Source organism: Sciurus vulgaris (genome assembly GCF_902686455.1).
Source record: "Sciurus vulgaris genome assembly, chromosome: 8".
NCBI lineage: Eukaryota > Metazoa > Chordata > Mammalia > Rodentia > Sciuridae > Sciurus > Sciurus vulgaris.
This window is the reverse complement of record NC_136468.1, coordinates 121,372,594-121,393,349: the sequence shown is the minus strand read 5'-3', so window position 1 is coordinate 121,393,349 and position 20,756 is coordinate 121,372,594. Positions and strand designations below refer to the sequence as shown.

The 20,756-nt window shown below is 51.2% G+C and overlaps 2 protein-coding genes across 6 annotated transcripts in view; one reads left to right on the top strand and one right to left on the bottom strand.

The window, feature by feature from the left end:
• Nucleotides 1-15,521, bottom strand: part of GNAZ (G protein subunit alpha z) — a 42,709-nt gene extending 27,188 nt beyond the window's left edge. Inside the window, 2 exon segments of the mRNA XM_079149731.1 lie at nt 5,942-7,141; nt 7,224-15,521. Coding sequence (XP_079005857.1) covers nt 5,942-6,664 — 723 coding nt within the window. The 5' untranslated portion in view covers nt 6,665-7,141; nt 7,224-15,521.
• Nucleotides 1-20,756, top strand: part of RSPH14 (radial spoke head 14 homolog) — a 239,423-nt gene that overhangs the window by 43,293 nt on the left and 175,374 nt on the right. The gene's annotated exons all lie outside the window — the stretch shown is intronic.

The following is a 20,756-nucleotide window of genomic DNA, read 5'->3' as shown; positions in this document are numbered from 1 at the left end:
CCCTGACCAAAGCCAGTTGTTAAACATTTACCAGCACAACACAGGCAGTAAGTCCCTGGTAGGAAGAGCCTGTTCTAGGTCAGGCTTAATGGTGAATATTAGATTTACTATTTGCATCTTTTTTGAGAGCAGAACAGTGTTTTTGTCTTTCTTTCTTCCTTTGGACCCCTAACCACATGTATTATTTCTGTTCACATTTGTCCCACTCGAGAAAGGTGATTTGCCAAAGTGGCTCCATGCTTATTCTGGCCCTTACTTCTGCTCTCCCTGGGCAGGTTTAAGAGAATCCTACTGCATATAAAAGCAATCTCCAAGCTGAGAGTTTTGGTTTCTCTCTGTCACCAGTTACTATGAGACCATCTGCTCAAATTGGGGGCCATCCTGTGTCCTCCCTCTGAGAGAGCATTCTGGAAGCAGTCACACCTTGTATGTGCAGTTGCCAGGCTCGATGAGTTCCCAGTATAAGGACAGAGGATCATTTTTTTTTCCCAATTGGCCAGCAAAAACCTGTAGCAGCCTACAAGGACACCCTTGTGAAGCAGCTGTCCAGGGCCAGAGAAGCCAGAAGGACCTCCTCTGCCCCAGAGACCAACCTGAAGGAGAAAAGAGGGCACGGACATCTGGAGCAGAATCTGACTCTTTTGGGATGAAGGCAGGGTGGTGATCTCATCTAGACCTTACAGAATCTTGGTGCGACATGAGATCAGAGGGGGCTGCTAGAAGATCAGTGCCCAGAGGAAGAAAAGTAACAGGCTCCTGGTGGGTAAGAGGTATGCCTTTCTGGCACAATTTTAGCACTAGACACTATCATTGGAGCTATCCCCAGACTGGGTCAGGAACAGGAGGCAAAGTGGGGACAGGCTGTGTCAGGGCTCCCTGTGGTCCTACCACTGACTGGTGGTGGTGGTGGTAAGGGCCATCCCAGACACCCACACATGTGTCATAAGCCCTGTTGTGACTGCCCTCTATTCTCCCTGGAGAATGGAGGCTGGTTACACAGGGACCCCCATGGTGGAACCCAATCTACACCCCCAAGGCCCTCTGTGGAGCACCCCTGCATCCATAGGACGTGGGGCTGGTAGGTAGGTAGGGGATCTCTGGAATCCCTAGAGAGCATTGCTGGGTCCTCCCTGAGAGCCAGATAGCCCTGAGTCATATAATGCAATCTCTGAGCCTCAGTTCCTCATTTGCAAATCAGGCTGGTTAAAGGCACTAAGGGACCTGTAAGGTTCCTTTCCATTCCAGGTCAGTGTATACCAGGTAGTGGGGAATCACCCACGTCTGGCTGTTTCCCATTTGTAATCCTCTCCTTTGGCTGGGTGAACCAGCTCCATTATCAACAAGTGGAGCTGGTCTTACTTCAGATACCTTATATCTCCCTCAGCACCTTATTTCATGACACAGCTGTTTAAATTCCATTTTTAAAGCACTAAAACAACCTTCCTTTACAATCTGCATGACAACCACATTGCTAAGGTGACAAGTACACACTATGTTTGCAGGATAGTCTCCCCAGGGGCATACACTCCCATTAGGGACCAGCACCCCTGGCTGCTGGTCAGTACTCTGGGACTACAGCTTTCCCCATGCCTGCCCACCTCCTGCCCACTCCACAGTGCCTGCTGAGTACCTATTAGTACCAGGGCCTCTGCCCAGAGCACAGACTGTGTGGGTGGGTACCAGTAGATCCTCAGCATGCATAGGGTTGCTGATCTGCATTAGGAGGGAAGGGCTGTCCAGGGGCCTAGGGCCCCAGGACCATTGCTCAGGGAAGCCAATACTCAGAGCTAGGCAGAGGCCACCTGTCTGGAGTCTGGATGCTGTAGCATCCACCACTTGCAGCATTTGACTCCCACCAATGGCAATGAATATTCTTGTATCCTGCAGTCCCCTCCTTGACGCATGTTGGCTAGATGTCTCTTGGATAAATGGTGGGGCAGGAGGCCTCCCATGGTGTTTGTGGTGGCCAAGTCTGCCAAGTGGCTACCACTGTTTCTAGATTAAAGCAAAATGGGTTGTGCCTCAGAATTGTGCCTTCTGGCTCTGGAAGGAAAGAGCAGGTGTCCCTGGAAGCATGAGGGTTTGTGGAAATAAAGTAGTGGCTGTGTTGGTACAACTGTCCCCTGCCCCTCAAGCTCTTTGTGTTGCTGTTAGAATCAGGCTCATGCTCACGCCCAGGGTCATGCACAGCAGGCACACAGAAGGCACACAATGGGCTTGCCACAGGGCTGGGAATGCTGACAGCTCCACCAGGAAATGGGCAGCAAGCTCCCTGTAGGTTTCCACATAAGAACATTTGACACTTTACAACCAGGCCTTTTAATCTGCCCCTTCTAAAGGATTCATCCACCATTAAGCAGCAGCAAAGTTCATCAGCTGATCCTGCAGGGGCAGAGGTTGGGCAGCAGGCACCTGCCTCCCCACTTCCCTGAGGTTCTCACCAAGAATGCTCTGGGTCCTGTCTAATGTATAAGGTACTTCTGACAGGGGAGTGAGGACACATTTCCTGCTGGTCACGGGAGTGGTCATTTCTCCATATGGGCTGCTAAGGTGCCAGTATTTCCCTTGTCCACAGTCCTCCTGTGCTGGGCCTGGCTGAATGAGTGACAGCAGGTCCTTGGGTCTCTCAGGGGCTCTCCTCATGTGGGAGAAAGCATTAGGGGTGGGAAGCTAGCCAGCACCACTCTGCACTTGAGCTTTGGTGCCTGTGCCTGTGACAGAAGTCACAGGTGCTGCTGCTTCATGGGATAAGTCAGGGAATGTTGTGCCTGAGAAAAATCCTCACACTCTCCTGTGTTTTGGCCTCTGGTTCCATCTGGGGGGATACAAAGTGGGGTACTGGAGGCTCACCTAGCTTTGGAGCCCAGGTACCTACCAGAATTACAAAGGGGACAAGGTCTCAATCAGTCCTGGCACCTATCAAATCTTCTTGGAGAAAAGGGTGGAATTGTGGCCAAGGGCAGGTATGGTTCCCTGTTTGTGTTTTTTTGCCACAGTTCATGGGTGGCTGGGAATCAGTCTGCCCTTGCCTCCAGGGTGCTACCCTGTGCTTGCTGCAGCCCTCACAACCAGAAGCCCAGAGATACTGACACTCTCCTTGGCAACGTGCTGACGCAGGAGCCAGCAGGCAAGCTGGAGGGGGGGCCTGTGGTTCCTTCACCAGGCATGGGGGCAGGGGGTACCACCAGTCTCCATCAGAGGGAAAACAATGCCTCTGAGATGAGCAGGGAAGGAGTGCTCTGGAGGGGCTTTGTCCAGAGCCTTGGCACTGGGCCCAGAGGTTCATTCGGCTTTTGCAAAATTAGCATGGCTCATTTTTGGCTGACTTGCCTTTGCCGGGGCTCAAAGGACAGTTCAGGGCATTCCAGGAGGCAGAGGGTGGCGAGCCTGTTTTAGCCTCTGTGCCGGCGGAGCAAGCCCTGGCTCGGCTGGAGAGAGGTAAGCAGTCCTCATTGCCCGCACCACCCCATGGCAGCCAGCTGGAGGAATCAGGGAAGGGTATTGTCTTTCCTCAGCAGCCTGTTTGTTTTCCATCCCCAGATATTACTGGTGGAGCATGAAAGGTCAGATCCATTTGGAATCCAGTGAATTTCCAGTTTTGCTTGGGTTTCTCATCAAGAATTTCCTTTTCTGGTGAACAATCACTTCCCCAGGCCTGTGGAGACCAGGGTGGTAGTGGTGGTGGTGGTGGCTGCAGGCCCAGCTGCCAGCCCCTTTATTTAGAAAATTCCCTGAACACCCCAGAGCCTGGTTCTTCCACAAAGCAAGCTCAGGCCTCACAGAGATCCCCATGGGGGCAGGGCTGGAAGAAGGCTAGAGATCAGGGCCCCACCCAGGCCTCCCAGGGCCTGCCCCCAGGAGCTTGGTGGCTTGTGAGCAGTGACCCACCCTGCAATAAATGACTCAATGGAGAATTGTGCAGGCACCAGATGGGGTCAAGGAAGGCCTCCTAAAGGAGTGTCACTTGAGATGTGTCCTAAAGGATAGGGGGAAGGGGACAGGGATGGTCATGAGCTTAAGTCTGGGCAAAGCAGTGCTATGAGAGCAAAATAAGTTGTAAATGGCCAGAGCAGAGACAGCAGAGAGAGGCACCAAGGCATGGGCCAGGTGAAGCAAGAAGGGTATGGGGTAGGCAACTATCTGGTTTTGGGCCTGTCTTTTGAGGTCACTGGGGCCTCCTCCTTGTTGACAGGTTTGGAGAGCAGAGGTGACAACTAGTCTTCCATGTAACTTAGAGCCTAGGCATCCTGCTTCCTGGGTGCAGGCACACCTGGGGCACAGCCAAAGGAGGGGTCTTGGAGCCAGGCCAGCCCTAAGGGAATTTGCCATGCCCACCCTGGAGATGATGGATGAGACAGCCCCTAGACACATATCTGGAAGGCTTTTGAGCAGAGTTTCTTGTCAGCTCCAGGAAAGAGCAGAAGTTACCTGGGGCAGAGAGCCAACAGCCTAAGCCTGTGTGGCAAGCAGCTGCAGTGAGGCCAGCAGACCTCCCATGACACTCCTTCTAGCCCAGCTTAGGCACTTCACTTTGCCTCACAGCCTGGTCAACCCCAAGCCCTCTATTCACAGGAATATTTTATAAACAAAGCTTGACCTCACTCATTAGCTGGGATGTCACCTTTATCCATAACCACATATAATGCTAAAGTAGGGGCAGCCAGAGGAGTAAAAGGGGTTAGAAGATCCAAAGACCACTCACTCACTGACAGACCTAGCCTGTGAAGAGGGAAGACCAGAGGCCACAAGCCTCCTGTGAACCTGGCATCTATAGCTCCTCATCCCAGCCACTGAAGCCCATCAACTCCTGGATACAGTTATGGGAATACCCCTAGATGCATGAAGAGGAGGGAAAGGAGGTGAATCCTGCCTCCTGCCTGCATGCCCACCTGACAAAGAGGCATCAGACCTTCTCTGCCCAGAAAAATGTTCAGGAATCCAGCCCTGTGGCCATACCCTGATGTCTTCCATTAACTCACTTGGAAGCCCTAACTCACAGGCCCTAAGTTGGAACCCTTGGATAAACCCAAAGAATAAAGCTGTCACACCTGCCTTAATAAAACCAGATGAAGAAAGGAATTCCATCCTTGCAACTGACCCTGGAGGCCCAGTGCTTCAACGTGGATAGATTAGAACTTTATCTCCCAGCATGATGAAGGTTCCATGTCAACAAGGTTCCCTCATCAGTATCATCATTACCCCCTAAACCCCAGGGCAACCACAGCTCCATTCAGGGCTCCTTGAGGGACTGTCTCCACCTCCCACCCCTGACTCAAAGGCCTGTCTCCTTCCCTCTCTCTCTTTTTTTTCTTTCTTCAGTACTGGGATGGAACCCAGGGTTGCACACACGCTAGGCAAAGCCCGCTACCACTGAGCTACATCCTTCAAGGCCTTTTTCTCATAAGGAATCTGTCCTTTAGAGAAAGGCCTTTGCTTAGTGTCTTGGGTACAATCTGTTCACTGCACTGAGGTGGGAGTGACCTTGGAACCACAAGGGCAGTGCAATCTGCAGCACTGAGAGGTTGGCTATAGCTGATTATGGGGGCGATATCCCTGCTAGGTGTGTTGCCCTTTGTGCAACCCAAGGGTCTGTCAGAGCATGGTCACCTAGGGCAAAGTGATTCTCCTCAGGCCAGGGAAGCTGCAGAGAGCTGGTCTTACAGGGAATCTTTGAGGGCCTAACATGGTCTTGCTTGCCAGGAATCACTCTAGGGCTGACAACCTGGCATTGCCCTAAGGTTCTACATTGCCCACAACACCCACCATATTCTACAGTGCATTTCCTGAAGACAGAAAAGAGGGACACGCATGCCCCCATCTCATTAGAGCAGACACATGAGGCTAGATCAGTTCTACTGACCGAAGCCTCTCCCTGCCCACATGAGTTCACCTGCTTCCCTGGACAGCAGGAATAAGCAGTGGAAACTTGGGCCCCACTCACCGTCTGGTTATCCTCATAGAGCTTCAGGTCATAGCCACTAAGCTCCACACAGAAGATGATGGCAGTGACGCCCTCGAAACAGTGGATCCATTTTTTGCGCTCTGACCTCTGTCCGCCCACATCTACCATCTTGAATGTGAGCTCCTTGAAGGTGAACTTGTTCTCTACGATGCCTGTGGTCATGTCCCGGGAACGTAGGATGTCCTCAACAGTGGGAATATAGTCAGGTGCGGCAATGCGCTCCAGGTCATTCAGGTAGTAGGCTGCATTGTCCTCCAGGTGGTACTCACTGGAGCGGCCAAAGCAGGCCTGTGCCCCAGGATCAGCCCATAGCCGCCGCATGACACCCAGCAGCTCAGGTGTGATCTCACCCTTGCTCTCTGCGGGGCCTGTCAGTGCAAACAGCTGCACAGCATCATAAGCGCGGTCAGGATTGTGGAAGTCTATCTTGAGGGCAGCCAAGGCCCGGATGATGCGGGTCAGTGAGTCAATGGCGTTGTAGATGATGAGGGGCTTATACTCCTTGCAGGCCTCCAGGTTGAAGCCGCCGCTGTGAATGATCTTCATCTGCTTAACGATGGTGCTCTTGCCCGAGTTGCTGGTACCCAGCAGGAGCAGCTTGATTTCACGGCGCTGCCTCTGGCTCTCTGAGCGCAGGTGGCGGTCGATTCTCCGGGACCGCCGCGCCGCCTCTTTTTCCTCTGAGCTTTGCCGACATCCCATGGTCCGGCAGCAGAAGGCCCAGATGTGGGGCACGGGATAGGTGCCTCTCCCTCTTGCCACCAAGTAGGGATGGCTGCAGTGAGGAATGTGAGACGTGGGCTGATGCACCCAGCAGATGAGAGTCAGCTACCCTGGGAAGTTTAGCACTTGCTGTGGGGCCAAGCCATGTCACACTGCAGCCCCTGCCCCAGTGCCTCCTTTCCAGCTGGCATGGCGCTCGTAGCAGTGGGGCGGTGGCCGCACCTCTCCTCTAGTGACACTCCACCTCCCTTGTCAGCAGCGTGGCCTGATTTGCCGTAGTCATTCCCTGTCCTCGGCCACGGTGGGAAGCCGTCTGCTTGCGTCTGCCTAGTCTGCTGCCGTCTGGTTGCTGGTTGCTGTGGCGATGCTGCTAAGCTCGGCTGGAGGGCCCTGCACTCCCTGTGGCCCCCCTGCCTCAGGCTGCTCCGGTTCCCAGCAGCGCATCCGGCCCTTTACCTGCCAAACAGACAACAGCATGAGCCACCCACCGCTCCTCCCAGCCCCACCTCAGGCTGGATAGGGAAAGGTAACAACTCACTGGGCCTTAGAAAACGTGGGAATAATCCATCAACTCCCTGCTCTTCTGGAATGTTGCAGGGTTAGAGCCCAAATCACTGCAAAATAAACATGTCTGCCTGATGCCTGCCCTACTCCTCTCTTGGTTGGTCCAATTTGTGTGAAGCCAGGTGCACAAGGGAGAGGAGTGAGGTGTGCAAGGCCTCTACCCACCTGTACCACTGGATACAACTAACCTCACCTTCTCTTAATCTCTGCATCTGACTAGGATTCAATAATATGATCCTGCTGTGATGTACCTCTGATGTTCTATTCTCCAACAGTACCAATGAAATTTAATCCTATCCTATTTTATAGTGGGGTCCTGGCTGTAGCCCTGCCTTGAAGAGGTGCAGGCTCCCTTAACCTGGGAAAACTGGATGCCTCCCTGTCTTTCACCTCCTCATGCAGGGGCTGGGTCACCTCTCCTCTCATAGAGCAGGACATGTGCCAGGAGAGAGGTTTGGCCATTTCCTTCCCTCATGGGTACTCTGTGGCACCAACCCTGGGAGTGGGCAGATGGTCATGGACCAAACCAAGGCAGAGGCTGCAGACTATAGGGGTAATGCAGGGTGCCTAAGTAGACAGTGGCTGGGGGAGGAATAGGCAAAGGCCACCTTACTTCTGATTGGATGAGGGAGGCTTGGATGGAGGCATAGGTCAGGGTCTAGAAAGTAGGCAGGATCTGCAAAACAGGACAATATGTTGAAGTCTTGTTGGGGAAGGCCAGGGTACCTCCCAATGACGGTGGGAATCACTGAGTCCAGGCTATACAGGGTACCCTAAAAGCCCCTCAAGTCTCAGGTGGAATCTTTCCTTCACTGACCCTGACTGGGCCTGGGCTGTAGCACCCTGTTGAAAGCAGGGGGAGGGGCAAACCCCAAAACATTCCTGTGACCTGTTGGGTTGCTGGGCCAGTCTCCCTCTACAAGGGAGTTCAGGCTTCTGACCCTGACTGGGAGCCCAGGGAAGCACCTGCCATAGCATAATTCCTTCCTCAGCCATTCTGCCATGACCAGCATTCACTCCTCTAATATCCCTTGTTCCCCTATGATAAGCTCTGAGGTGGGAAGGCTTGAGACAGACAGACCCTGCTAGCCAAGGACCTACTCCACTCCTAGGTGTGTACAGCTTCCAAAATTCAACCTGCCTTACCCCCCAGTTGCCTTTGCTTTCCCAACCTTCCCTGCTCCAGGACCTACAGAAAATGGCACTCCATTCTCCCATTAGCTGTACTTTTCCCTGTCCTCAATCCCTCACAGATATTCCACCACTAGTCCCAGGGATCCTGCTCTAAATCAAGACCTGGGTTGCCCAATCTTTTCCTGGCCCAAGATTCTGGCCTCTCTTGGTGGTGTGGCCCCCTATCCTGTCTGGTTCCCTGGGCTAACCTGCCTCCAACAGCATTTCTGATGCCTTATCTCTCCTTGGGTCAAACCTCTGTGTCTCCCCACTGCTATCAGGGTGTTTCTCATACTCCACACCTTCCTTGGCCTCTCACTAGCTGTGTGGCATCAGGCATGTTATTCCATATCTCTGAGTCTATGTCCTCACCAATCACAGGTATCTGCAAGGAGTACTGCATCAAGCACAGGGCCTGGCACTCTGCAAATGGCAGTCAGTAGCAGTCACTATCCCACTGTCCCTGCCACTATGAGCATTATCTCACCCCATTGTTGCCTCTTTGGCCAGGTTCCATCCCCTGCCCTGCCCTCTCCTCACTGTTGCCTCCATAGAATCCCCCAGCTAGCAAGTGACCTGCATGACTTTGTGTGCTGATGCAGCCTCTTCCCTGATTGGGGGTTCCAGTTAAGCAGGGCCCATCCTGGCCTTGCTCCCACCATGAAAGAGCAGGGCTCTGCATGTGGTGGGCCCTTGAAAGGGATGAAAGGAAGAAAGAAAGGAAAGCGAGGTTGAGTAACATTTCCACATTTCTGCAGTCCTATCAGTCAGGCAGCCATAAAGAAGAGTGTACCAGGGAACACCCTGGAAGCATCTCTGCTGAGAGCAGTGATTAAAAATGAGGCTGAATCCCAATGAGGTTGAAATTATGCCTGAGAATGGAAGCCTCAACATGTACCTTCAGATGGCACAGTGAGCTCCAGGAGCACCTGCTTGAGTGTAATACATGTAGGGTGTACATGTGCTGGAATGTACATGCATGCACACACTATGTAAGCAGAGGTCTGGTTACATAGTTAGTAACTGTTAGTTCTTTAGCAACAATGAGTTCAGGGTTGGGAATCTCAGGAGAATTTTTTCTCTTTTGTATTTTATTGTACCTCCTATATTTCCTTCAATGAACTTATATCAGGAAAAGGTTTGTAAACAAATGTAATGGCATTGATAACCCCTGTCTTTAATCACATGTGGAGCTTTGCTGTGGAGTGTCAGCAAATAAAGGTCAAGCAAATAAACCCTGTGGCTACTCTTTTGTCCCTGCTAATGACCTGACCCCACCTGACAACCACTTGATTTGGGTGTGAGCAGACCTCAGCCTGCTATGCTGCTGGGAGCACCAGGCCCTTCCTGCCAGGGCCCATTCCAGCATGATTGCCAATACCCTCCCCTTGGGAGAGGCCTGCCTGGGGATGTCCCTGTCATCACCATTTTTTTTTTTTCAATTCAATGTTTTAAAATCTGAGATACAGCCAGGCTTGAAATGATGAATCCTCCTTCAGTTGGTCAGTGTTGGGCAAAGATTGCCCAGAAAACAGGTTTCTCCCAAATAAACCTCTCAAGCTGTTTGTTGCTACCCAAGAAAAGCAGGCTTGTGGCTGCCCTTGGAACACACTGCAGTGACATGGTCTAGTCCAGGCAGGTAACATGTAAGCCTCAGAACTGGGATTCCTGGGGGTCAGGTGAGGCAGTACTTTGCCTTGGTGTAGAACTGCACCTGAACAGACTAGGACCCTGGCCAGTTTCTGGCAGTACATAATTTCTCATCTCAGATTCCCACCAAACCCCCACCCAAATGTGGGCCCAGCACAGGTTCTTCTCTGCAGAGCTCATTCCATCACCCTGACTCTCCTAGGGCTGCTGCATCTGCAGCACCTCTTGCCTGGCTTCTAGCTATTCTTCACAGGTCAGCATATATGTGGTGCCTCCCTGCCATCAGTGGGGTGCTTCTACCTTCCCCCTTCTGTACCCCTTGCTGCTGGAACTTCTCTGTTCTCTGCATCTTGTTCTAGCTTTCTGGTCCTTACCTACAGGCTGGGATTTCCTTAAAAGTGAAGAGGCCATGTGGTGCAGGAAGAGAGGTAGGCCTTTTGGCAGAGGATATTTTTAGTGGTCTCTAGTTCTATGAGCTGGGCAAGTACCTGTAGGTCATGCAAAGGCCCTGTGGTGTATGTGTATTAGGGATGGCAGAGATGAACCATAGTGACTACAGAACTGAAGTGTAGTCAGAGTGGCTAGGCATGAGGAAGACAGAGGTACAAGGTGAGAGGAAAGGGCAGGGCATCAAAGAGAAAGAGCAAGCCACTGAAGGGGTTTAAAAACGTGTGCAGGTGCACGTTTGTGACAGTGACAGGGACACACCTCTGGGTGTGCATATGCAGGTCCATTCCCCTGTATATATGTAGATGCATGTGTGTGGACCCATCTGAATGTGTCTGTGCAGCTGCATGTGTACCAGGGCAGATGTGTGTCCTGAGAGCAGAGGTGGCTATGAAGGGGAGGGACTGGTACAGTAAGTGGGGTCAAGAAGATGAGTCAGGGGTTCTCTGTTATACTTAATGAGTTGTGGCTTTGAGATTGACACTTGGTGGAGGTGGGGACATGGCACTGCTGAGCAAAGCAGATGAAGTCCCAGTTCCCGAGTTTGCTCAGGTGGGAACAGTAGAAGCCAGACCACCGACAGTATATAAACAGCGAATAACAAAGGGTGCCAAATTTTATAGTAGAAATGGAGCTCCAGAGAAGGAGGGCCACAGGTGGGGCAGCGTAGGCTGCAAGTATGCTAAGGCAAGTGGGGTGAGGCTCCCAACAGGTGAGAGAGAGGACTACAAACAGGTGGTAAAGAAGGCAGACAGATATGCAGGTGAGGATGAGGGAACTGCTGGTGCAAAGAGCCTAAGATGGGAATGGGACTGGCCAGTCTGAAGGACAGGGAAGACAGCTAGTGCTCAGGTTACCCGGTAAATCAGGGTTTGAGCAAGGAGTACCTCAGTGGCTGCTGGGGTAAGGCTAGACTGGCTCCTGCACAAAGACATCAGGTGAGAGGGTAGCACTGTGGGTGAGGGCTGAGTCTGGGAGAGGATGTAGCAGACAGATGTGGTAGGTAGCTACAGGAGGCACAGGCTGTAGGATGGGTAGCGCCTGGTGATGGAGTGGTGATTGAGAGAGAGCAGGGAGGTGTTCAGGGCATCCTGGGACCAGTCAGCAGGCTGGGAGTAGAGGCCATTCATGGAGAGGATATTCTGGAGGAAGTTGCAGGTGATGGCAAAGTTGTCAGCTGTCTCTGCAGTGTGGGATTCTTTTCTGCTGTGATGGGCTCAGTACAGATGTGTGGAATGATTAATCACTGAGTACTAGCCAGCCCTACCCCTGTTCCACAGCAGTAGAGCTTCTGGCACATAAAGCATGATGAATTCACCAGGCCTGAGTCTGCAGGCCCCCTGCCTCCTCCCTAGAAGTTTTGGGACATTAGCTGCCCTTGACCTATGGCTCTTGACGAATTCTATCTTGACCTCTGAGAGGCCTCCTTAACTCACCTACCAAAGGTTGCCAGGGTGCAATACCTAAACCCTAAGTCCTCTCAGGGACCCCTCTCCTGAAAACTCCTCACTGCCTGTGGTCTCAAGGCCATAACGTTCAGCACACACAGGGAATATCTCCTTAAATATCCTCCCTGCCTGCCCCTCAGGCCTCTGACCCTGGTCCTTGTTTACTTCTGGCAGGCTGGCCTGCCCTCACATCATGCTGACCATTCCCCAGACAGGGCCCTCTCCAGGCTGCCCCTGGAATAGATGTGGGGTGACAACCCTGAACCAAGGCAGGACATGGCTGTGGAGGGACTCTCTCAGAGTCTTTGCATCATGGATGCCCTCCATAATGGTTGCCACTGCTCTCCCCGTGACCTGTCCCCACCTGGAGCCCCAGCCCTCACTAGGCACACAACTCTGGCAACACAACACCCATGCCCATGGCTGTCTACACCTACCAGGACAGGGCTGGGCTGTGGGAACAGTTGCTAACCTACCCATATCCCTATTCAACCTCTCCCCCAAAAGCCTCTCCCAGGGCCACTTTGCAACAGCCAGCCTAGTCAGCCCCTGAAGTGGGGGAAGGCAGCCCAAAACCAAGGTCATTAGGTATCACTGCCCAAGCCAAGCTAAGCCAGTGAACTTTTGGGTACAATGGCTTATCAGCTTATAGGCCAGGTTCCCTCACTATGTGCCCCACTTCCTTGGGGACAAGCAGCCCAGACCCTCACTCGCCAGACCCTGGCTGCCTGCTGCCCTCCCTTCTGGCTTCCCAGAAAGCTTATTCCACACAGAGCCTGGGCCACTAGAAGGAGTGAACCAGGAAGGGTTGATGATTCCACACACAGGCCCACCTCAGGGAGGTAGTTTAGACTGAGGAGATATGCCAGTACTTGGACTGCGAATGAACCAAGAAGCATGGTTATATCTCTGAGGCCCACAGAGATCATTCAGATGGCCAACCCTGCTAGGGACAATGGTTAAGACCCCAAAAGTGGTGGGTGGCCAGGTAACAAGGCCAGCAAGGCAGTGAGAGGCCATACCCCCAGCACAATGATGGGTTCCCATTTTTCCCACTGCTTTAAACCTTTGGGAATTCCTACTCTGCCCTCAGTCAAGGCCCTGACCTGGAGTGTGTCAAGCCCCAGTGCAAGGGATCAGCAGTGCTTGTGGTTCCAGGCTTGGGGGTGGCAGAAGGAGGCATGGCCCTCATCATGGACTGATGAGCCCTTTCCAACCCAAGAGAGCTGCCCTGGACTACCTGTACATACCTGCTCCTGGCCCTGCCCTTGACTACCCCATGGAGGCTGAACTGCTCAGTAAGCCCTAAATGGGGTTATGACTCAGCAGTGCTCACGCCCTGGCAGTGGTGGCCCTTCTACCTGCCAGCTCTACCCTGGAGCCCAATGGCTGTTCTGTGATGACCTGGAGAGAATAGAGGAAGGCTGGTCTGGTGGTAGCAGATGGAGCTCACCGTGTCTGTGATTACAGGCCCTTCCTTAAACAAAGATGTCAGGCAGAGTGGGGAGGGCTCCATTCCAGAGTCATCCAGTGTCTCATGGTTTGCAGGAACTAGCAGGAGGGGTGCATGTGGGGCTCCCTGAACCTACACATGAGGCATGTGCTGATCTCAGGTTGCTTAAATCACTAGTCCCAAGGTACTTCCCATGCCTCCCATGCCAGCATGAGAACCTGCAGGCCCAAGCATATTCTTGATATTTCCATCTCCTTCTTTTAAAGAGCAGGTCTTCTCCTCTGCTCTCTGGACCCACTGTCCCCTAGTTGGCTCTCACTGTGGCTCTATTTTAGAAATCGAAGGTCCGGAAAAGACGGTGCCTGCGGCTGCCACTGATAATCAGTTTCCTTCCCTCTAAATAACGAAACATTTTCCACTGTCCTTTTATGCCTGGCTTACTGGCATTGTGCTCTGTGCTTTCAGCTGATGTACTGAATGTTTCTCTCCTGCCCAGGCATTTTAGCCATCATTAGGTTTTCCCAGAGCCAGGCCTGGACCCATAGGAACCTTCTCCACTGTGATGGTTCCTTGGTGGTCTCTGAGGAGCCAGGTACCCTTTGTGCTTCCAACCTCTTCTGTCACTTCTAACTTCCCTTCCCTATCAACCCATACTCTTTTCAGGGTGAAGGGAACTCCACAAATGCCAAGGCATTAACTGGGGGTTTTACCTCTCTGATCAGATTCCCATGGCAATCTTGTCCCACACATCATTATAATGGTTTAGTCACAGTCCAGGGTTCTGACATACTCTTCATGGAGGTGTTTCCACATGTGTTCTTGGATGATTAAGGACAGCTGTAGGTTGGACTCAGGGGAGAATCTATTCCATGGAGACTCGGTATGGTAGGGTCAGGGAGAAGGCTACAGATCCCAGTCATAGCTTGGTTGTGCTTTCCATGTCTAAAGCATGTGTCTTTGGGCCACTGGGGTCACCGTGAGGAGGAAGGTACACAGGAAGCCTGGGCCCAAAGGCCCAAGGCTAGAGATGCTGGGGACAATTGTACTTTCATCCCACATATGTCTGCTCCTGCTGCTGTGGCACTGGCCTATGCTGGCACACATGTAATCTTTCATGATAGGCTTGGGAGGTGGCTACAACTTTGCAGATATAAAAACCAAGATTTAAAGAGAGGAGGGGATTTCCTTAGGGTTGCCCAGTTGAGAGTCTATAAGGTTCAACTTCCATCAAGCTCTCCACCTCTTGGCACCCTGACATCACAGCCTAACATGGCTACATCTGGGTATTACCTGCTGCTATTTACTCAATGTTTTTCTTTAAATGGATTCACTCGTTTACTTAAATAACTGTACTTTAAAAAGAACTTCACATCTTGACTTTAAATGGAAAGCCAGAATCACTTACCACAGACAAAAGTAATCTAAAATATAGAATAGCATAAAGGAATTGCTTTTGCTGCTAGTTAGGGACTGATGTCTGCACAAGGGCCAGATAAGGTCACTCTCTGTTTGTTAAACAGTGGATATTAGAGCCTGCTGGAGGTTGTGAGACCCACACTGGCCAAAATTGGATTTTTCTCCTTGAAGGAAAAGGGTCGAGAGAGAAATAAAAGGATTACCACCTTCACAGGAAGGGTTAGTTCTGTTCATGGCTATATACTCAGGCCACCATGTATGGTCTAGGTAGCTGCCCAGTCCCCTGCTGAGTTTGCTTGTTTGTTTGTTTGTTTTTTGTGGTGCTGGGGATTGAACCCAGGGCCTTGTGCATGCAAGGCAAGCACTCTACCAAGTGAGCTATCCCTAGCCCAACACCCCTACTGAGAAGCTGGGCTTTATTCTACTATTTTCTGGGGACACAGATGGGGTACACAGGATGCCTAGGTTCAGAACCTCTCTTTGCTATGACACCCAGGGATGGGGCTCTTGGTCTATGATGTCAACACAGTATTTCTTGTTCTTAGGTCAGAGGCTACCTCTTGTCTCAGAAAAGTGGGTCAACCCCATCCTAGCTCAGTTCCACTTGCTTTTTCAGTAGGGCCCTCTCCATCACTTCACCCATTACTCCTGAATAACTCAGTGCATGTGCCTGGCCCTGAGGTTAACCAACCTCAAATCCCTGTGGGCAAAATGATCTATCAGCCCTCTGTAATCAATATTCTCTCAGAATCCAGCTGCAATGTGTGCCACCCTGCTCAGGGAAGGGGCACATGGTGGGGGGCAAGCTGAGTCTCTGCATTAGGGAGATTGTATTCTGGTTAAGAAGACCATAAGTAAATAACAGAGCCAGGACATTACAGATAAAGACCAGCTCTGTGGAGACAGACATACAGCAAAAGATATAGAATAGCACCAGTCCTCACTGGTGAGGACACAAAGAGCCTAGACAACTCCCAGAGCAGACCCCAGACAAGGAAGATGGGAATTCTGTAAGCTTCCTGTGGCTCATGGCAGCCTGGTGGGGGGATCCCAAAAACCATGTTCATCCCTCTGTGTAGGGAGTTCCAAGTCTGAGTGTTGTCCCTGAGAACAGGGGCTCTGGAGGAGGCTTACTACTTGGGGAATGAGGCTCTTACCTGGTGCAGGTGGCTGGTGCGGATGGGTTGAGCACCCTTGGGCAGGGCTGTACAGGGGATCCAGGACAGGACAGGGGTACCAGGACTCCTGGAGCAGCAGTTTTCCTGGATTAAGGAGAAGCACTTCCATCCTACAGCGCATGATGTCATTCAGACATGCATTGTGAGGGTAGAACACAAAACCAGTGTGTGCTGGTGTGAGTTGGGCTGGAATCCATACCCATGTTCATTTTGGAGGTGGGGACATATATGCCTTGCTTTTCCAGTTTGGCCATTTGAAATGTCCTCACTGAATGGATGGCTGTCCAGTTCTCCACTGAGCCTCTGGGTGAAAGGTAGGACTGCCATTTCTCTTAACACCACATCCCAGTACTGAGCAGTGCCAGCAAGGAGCAGATGTTCAGTGTCAAGAATACAGTTACATGTGTGCACACTGCCTTTTGGCTCTCCCTGTGCCTCTTCACCTGCTCAGTGTCACTGTCTTCAGGAAGGGCCTGAGGGTTTTAGGTTTTTGATATTGCACATATTTTGGGACTAAAAAGCCACATCTTTCTGAGGAGATAAAAACCCCTGTTTGCCCTGATGCCAATGATAATGGACAAGGAATGGGGGCAGGCTACACTCCGAGGAATTGCCCTTTGGGGAAAGACAGTCTGCACACCTTTCCCCTTCCTTCCTGGTTCCTGCTTCCCTGGCTACATCTCTCATCTCCCATGCCCACAGTATCCTGCTTCATCCCATCTGGCTGAAAAGTCCCCCTTTTCAACAGCCTAGGGAAAGTCTCCTTCTCTCTGAGCCTAGTGGACTCACTCTGCACTCATCACTCAGTTCCATGTAACTTTGAACCAACTGTGGTGTGTGGCTGGGTCAGTGGTGGGACTTGATCTCACCCTGGGAAGAGAAGGCAGGGATGCCCACACAATGGCCCTTCCCAGTCTTGGGGCTTCTGGCTCCTCCAGCAGAGCTCTCCCTGACTGCACTGTGTGTGTGTGTGTGTGTGTGTGTGTGTGTGTGTGTGTGTGTGGTTTCTTCAGGTTACCCACTGTAGGTTGGTCTGGGTTCCTATCCTTCCCTCCCCCAGTTGCCAGCTCTATTTCCCTCAAAGCAGGTGTTGTGTGAAAGATTTGCAGAGCAGATGGATGGGTAGATGGATGAACATCAAAAAATGTTTGTAAAAGAGCTCAGAAGCTTCCCCAGCACTTCCTTTGAGCACATTACCTAATGTGACCTCTTCTAAATGCCTGTGGCAGAGGGGTCACAATGCAGTGCATACTAAAACTTAGGCCCTGAGGTCTCAGTTGACCCATGAACAGCTCTTGGAGTCCTCATGCTCCTGGGATTCTGGGATCCAGCTCTGTTAGGATACTTGGGGTCCCGCTGTCTGCCTGCCTCCATGCCCAGGCTTCCTTTGGTCCCCTTGTTCCTCTCCACAAATACTCCTCAAATGGGCATCATACCCACCACTCCAAGAACTGTAGGCCATTCCCTTATAGACCCCAAACTCAGCAGTTTCCAGCTCCTTCTCCTATGTGGGATAAGAGTCCTCCTCCTGAAGCTTCTGCTAACCTCTGCACTCACTCTCCCACCATCCTGGAGCCTTCCTTGCAGGAGATTCTTGCTGCCTACTCCCATCCCAGTCAGATTCATCCCCTTTGCAAACACCTTCTTGACCATTTCACGCCTTGCTAAATAAGATGGGAGCTTTTGGGAACAAGGACAGGGGCAGTGTGGACTCTGCATGCAGCACACCCTGGGCTAGGGCCTTGACAGCCTCAGCTCTGGATAAATCAGTCTGCTAGTCCTTTTGTGGCCCTTGCCCCACATCCTTCCATTCTATAAAGTCCCACATTTCCCTTCCCTGCAAGTTGTCCCTGCACTCTCCCACTGGGGTGTTCTGGGAGCTCTAAGAACCCTTTTCCTCTTAGGGAGAGGAAAGGAATTTCCAGGTTGGCCTGTCCTGGGAGTTCTGCTATGTTGCCAAGCAGCTCCCTCCTATTTTCAGCCTCTGTGGTCTTATCTCTGCTGCAGACCATGGTTTACAACTTTTTTAAGTAGATGGTCTCCCCCCATGCAAAATCCAAACAACAATAACAACTGACAATCAAAAAAACCAACTGCAGATTTCAACATTATTATAGATATGTTTCTAATATCCATTACTGACCAAAAGTGGTTATCAAAGTTTGGGCTGCTAGCTGGCTGGCCTACTGAAAAGTGAGTTACAGCAGGGAGTCCTAGGAAATGATACATAAGTACTTTAAAACAGATACCCATACAGTCACATGCCAAGGTCTGGAGAGGGCTGAGATCTTTTCCTAGAGTACAGGTTCACATTCTGATATTGCTGGCCCTGTCCTTGTTTAAACCACAGCACACTTTGTGTAATATCCAGTTTATTTTTTCCACCAGTGAGGTGGCCAAGTATTCAGAATCCAAATCCTAGGTTTTTAAGACTTCTTATTCCCAAATTTCTGTCTCACCCACATCAAACTGACCATAGCTTCTGAGGTTTTCCGAAGCATCCACTTTGATTTCCATAGAAGCCCTCTTTATGCTCATTTTCTATCAGTTTATGTAATATTCAAGGATGTAATTATAGTGAGGACAAATTGTATAAACAGGTTTGAGACAAACACAGCCGACTCATAGGGTTATGAGCAGAAATACTCAGGGGTGCTCAGCCTACCACTGACATAGGCCAGCATGCTTTACAGCAAGAATGGAGAGCACCCATTTATCCAGTAAGTGCTGATGACACAGAGAAAAAGGGTTTCTGCTCGCCAAGCTTTCTGTAATGCTTGTAAATGACTCTGCATTTCATTTATCACACGAGCTCCCCCAAACATTTGAAAAATGATAGCATGTGCATGTGTAAGATATTACTGATTCTGGCTTGGGAACATGTGACTTTGTGGGTTCTTTGTAATCACTCTGTGATCCTAGGGCCCAGACCACTGGGTTAGCTTCTCCATGCTGCCTGCACAACCTATGGTCTGGCACTTCAGGCTGGCAGTAGGTCTCCCCTTAAAAGCAGGTTCCCTTTCTTTGCCTCCTGTAAGTTCCCTGCTTATTTTGAAGCTAGAGTTCAAATGGATGGTAGGAAGGACTAGGGTTAGTGTTCCCCCATTTACAGACAGGCTCCAACCCAACTAATGGCTCTGCCCTAGTTGGGCAGGTCACAGCCTATCAGGGTCCCTTTGTTAAAAGGTGGCATAAGATGACCACGAGGCCCTTCCCTGTGGCTCTGTGCTGTCTTAGCTCTGGTAGCCCTCCACGGTATGTCTGGTCTTCTGGCCTACAGCCAACAAGGCTCAGTAGATGAGAAGTGACAACACTACTGGAGGAGCATGTACTTATGAGGCAATGGAGCCAGATGCCTCTCTGAGCCAGAAGTAAATAAATAAATTAAAATGGAAAGATTCTACCTATGATGGGAGCTATTATGGGGAGGAGGGAAATGACAGTCAAGAGAAGAGGTAAGCAGCTTCAATGGGAGTCAAAGCGGTTGCTGCCTGGGGCAGCTGTGGTCCCAGGATCCCCCAGCCCTGTTTTCCCTAAGGAAGGTTAATTGCTGACCTTCAATCAGGCTCCTCAGCTGGGTGGAAAGTCTGATTTCACCATTCTGGGTCTCTGTAATTTCCTGTCCTTGCCTCTGAGTGTGATATCTCTGCCCCCCAAACCATGGTTGGACTCTCTCTGGTGAAAATTCCATGGGGTCAGATGAGTGACAACTCCTTCCCAGGACCTTTCCTGTTTCTCTGCAGCCCCTTTCCTCTTTCTCCTACCTGGAAGGTAAGCAGCACCTCCTGTTTATTCATTCCCCTTTTTCTTCCTTATTCTGGCCCACAGCCTGCTTCCTGTCTCCTAAACTCATACTCATGTACTAAGACCAGCTCATGCAGGTCACCAGCCAGGAAATCAGAGGCTCTCAGAAAAATGCAGATTCTCCCCACCCTCTGTCTCAGGAAGGGCCCAGGAATATGCATTTTGTCAAGCATTGTAAGTCCTCCTGAGGCCAGCAGCCTGGGAATCTGCTTCAGGTGACTCTCAGGAGCTAACACCAGTCCTTTTGCCTGAGACAGGCTACCACCAGGAGTGTCCAAGTCTGTAGCTGCTGCTGAACCCATCCAATCAGGTTCTCAAGAGGCAGAAGTTGAGCAGAAAATGTTGTACCTATGATTAATGGAGGCAGAGCATTCAGGAGAAACCCACAGAAGACAGAAGAATGCAGGAAAGGCAAGGGAAGAAGCTAGGTACAGTGAGATTCCAGTCATAAAGAAGCCTTGGCTAGACCCCACAGGCAGCTCAGGAGGCAGAGGGAAGTCCATCTCTAGGATAGGAGGCACCAAAGTCTTGAGGGCAGATGTCCAGCAAGGGGTGCAATTGTGAACTACTGGACTGCAGCTGGTGACAGTACACCGACAGGAAGGGGTCCTGGGGTACTATGGCAACCATAACATCCCTGGAATACCTTCCCTCTACCTTCTTCCTTTCTAATAGGGTCTGGAGCCTCAGGTCAGGGCTGGGCTTGGTTGGTCTCAGGGGAGCCATCAGTAGACCTTCTGACTCTGTCCATAATCCGACCATTGAGTCCACCATGCCCAGTCCCTCCTCTGGACTGTAGCAGTCACTGATCTATCTCCTTGCTGTCCCCAGTCCCCTGTAGGTGGTGCTCTACCAGCAGACAGGAGGGCTTCTCATAAAAACAAGGTAGGGCACATCTCTTTTGTGCTTAGAAGTTTTCTGTCCCTTGGCATCTCAAT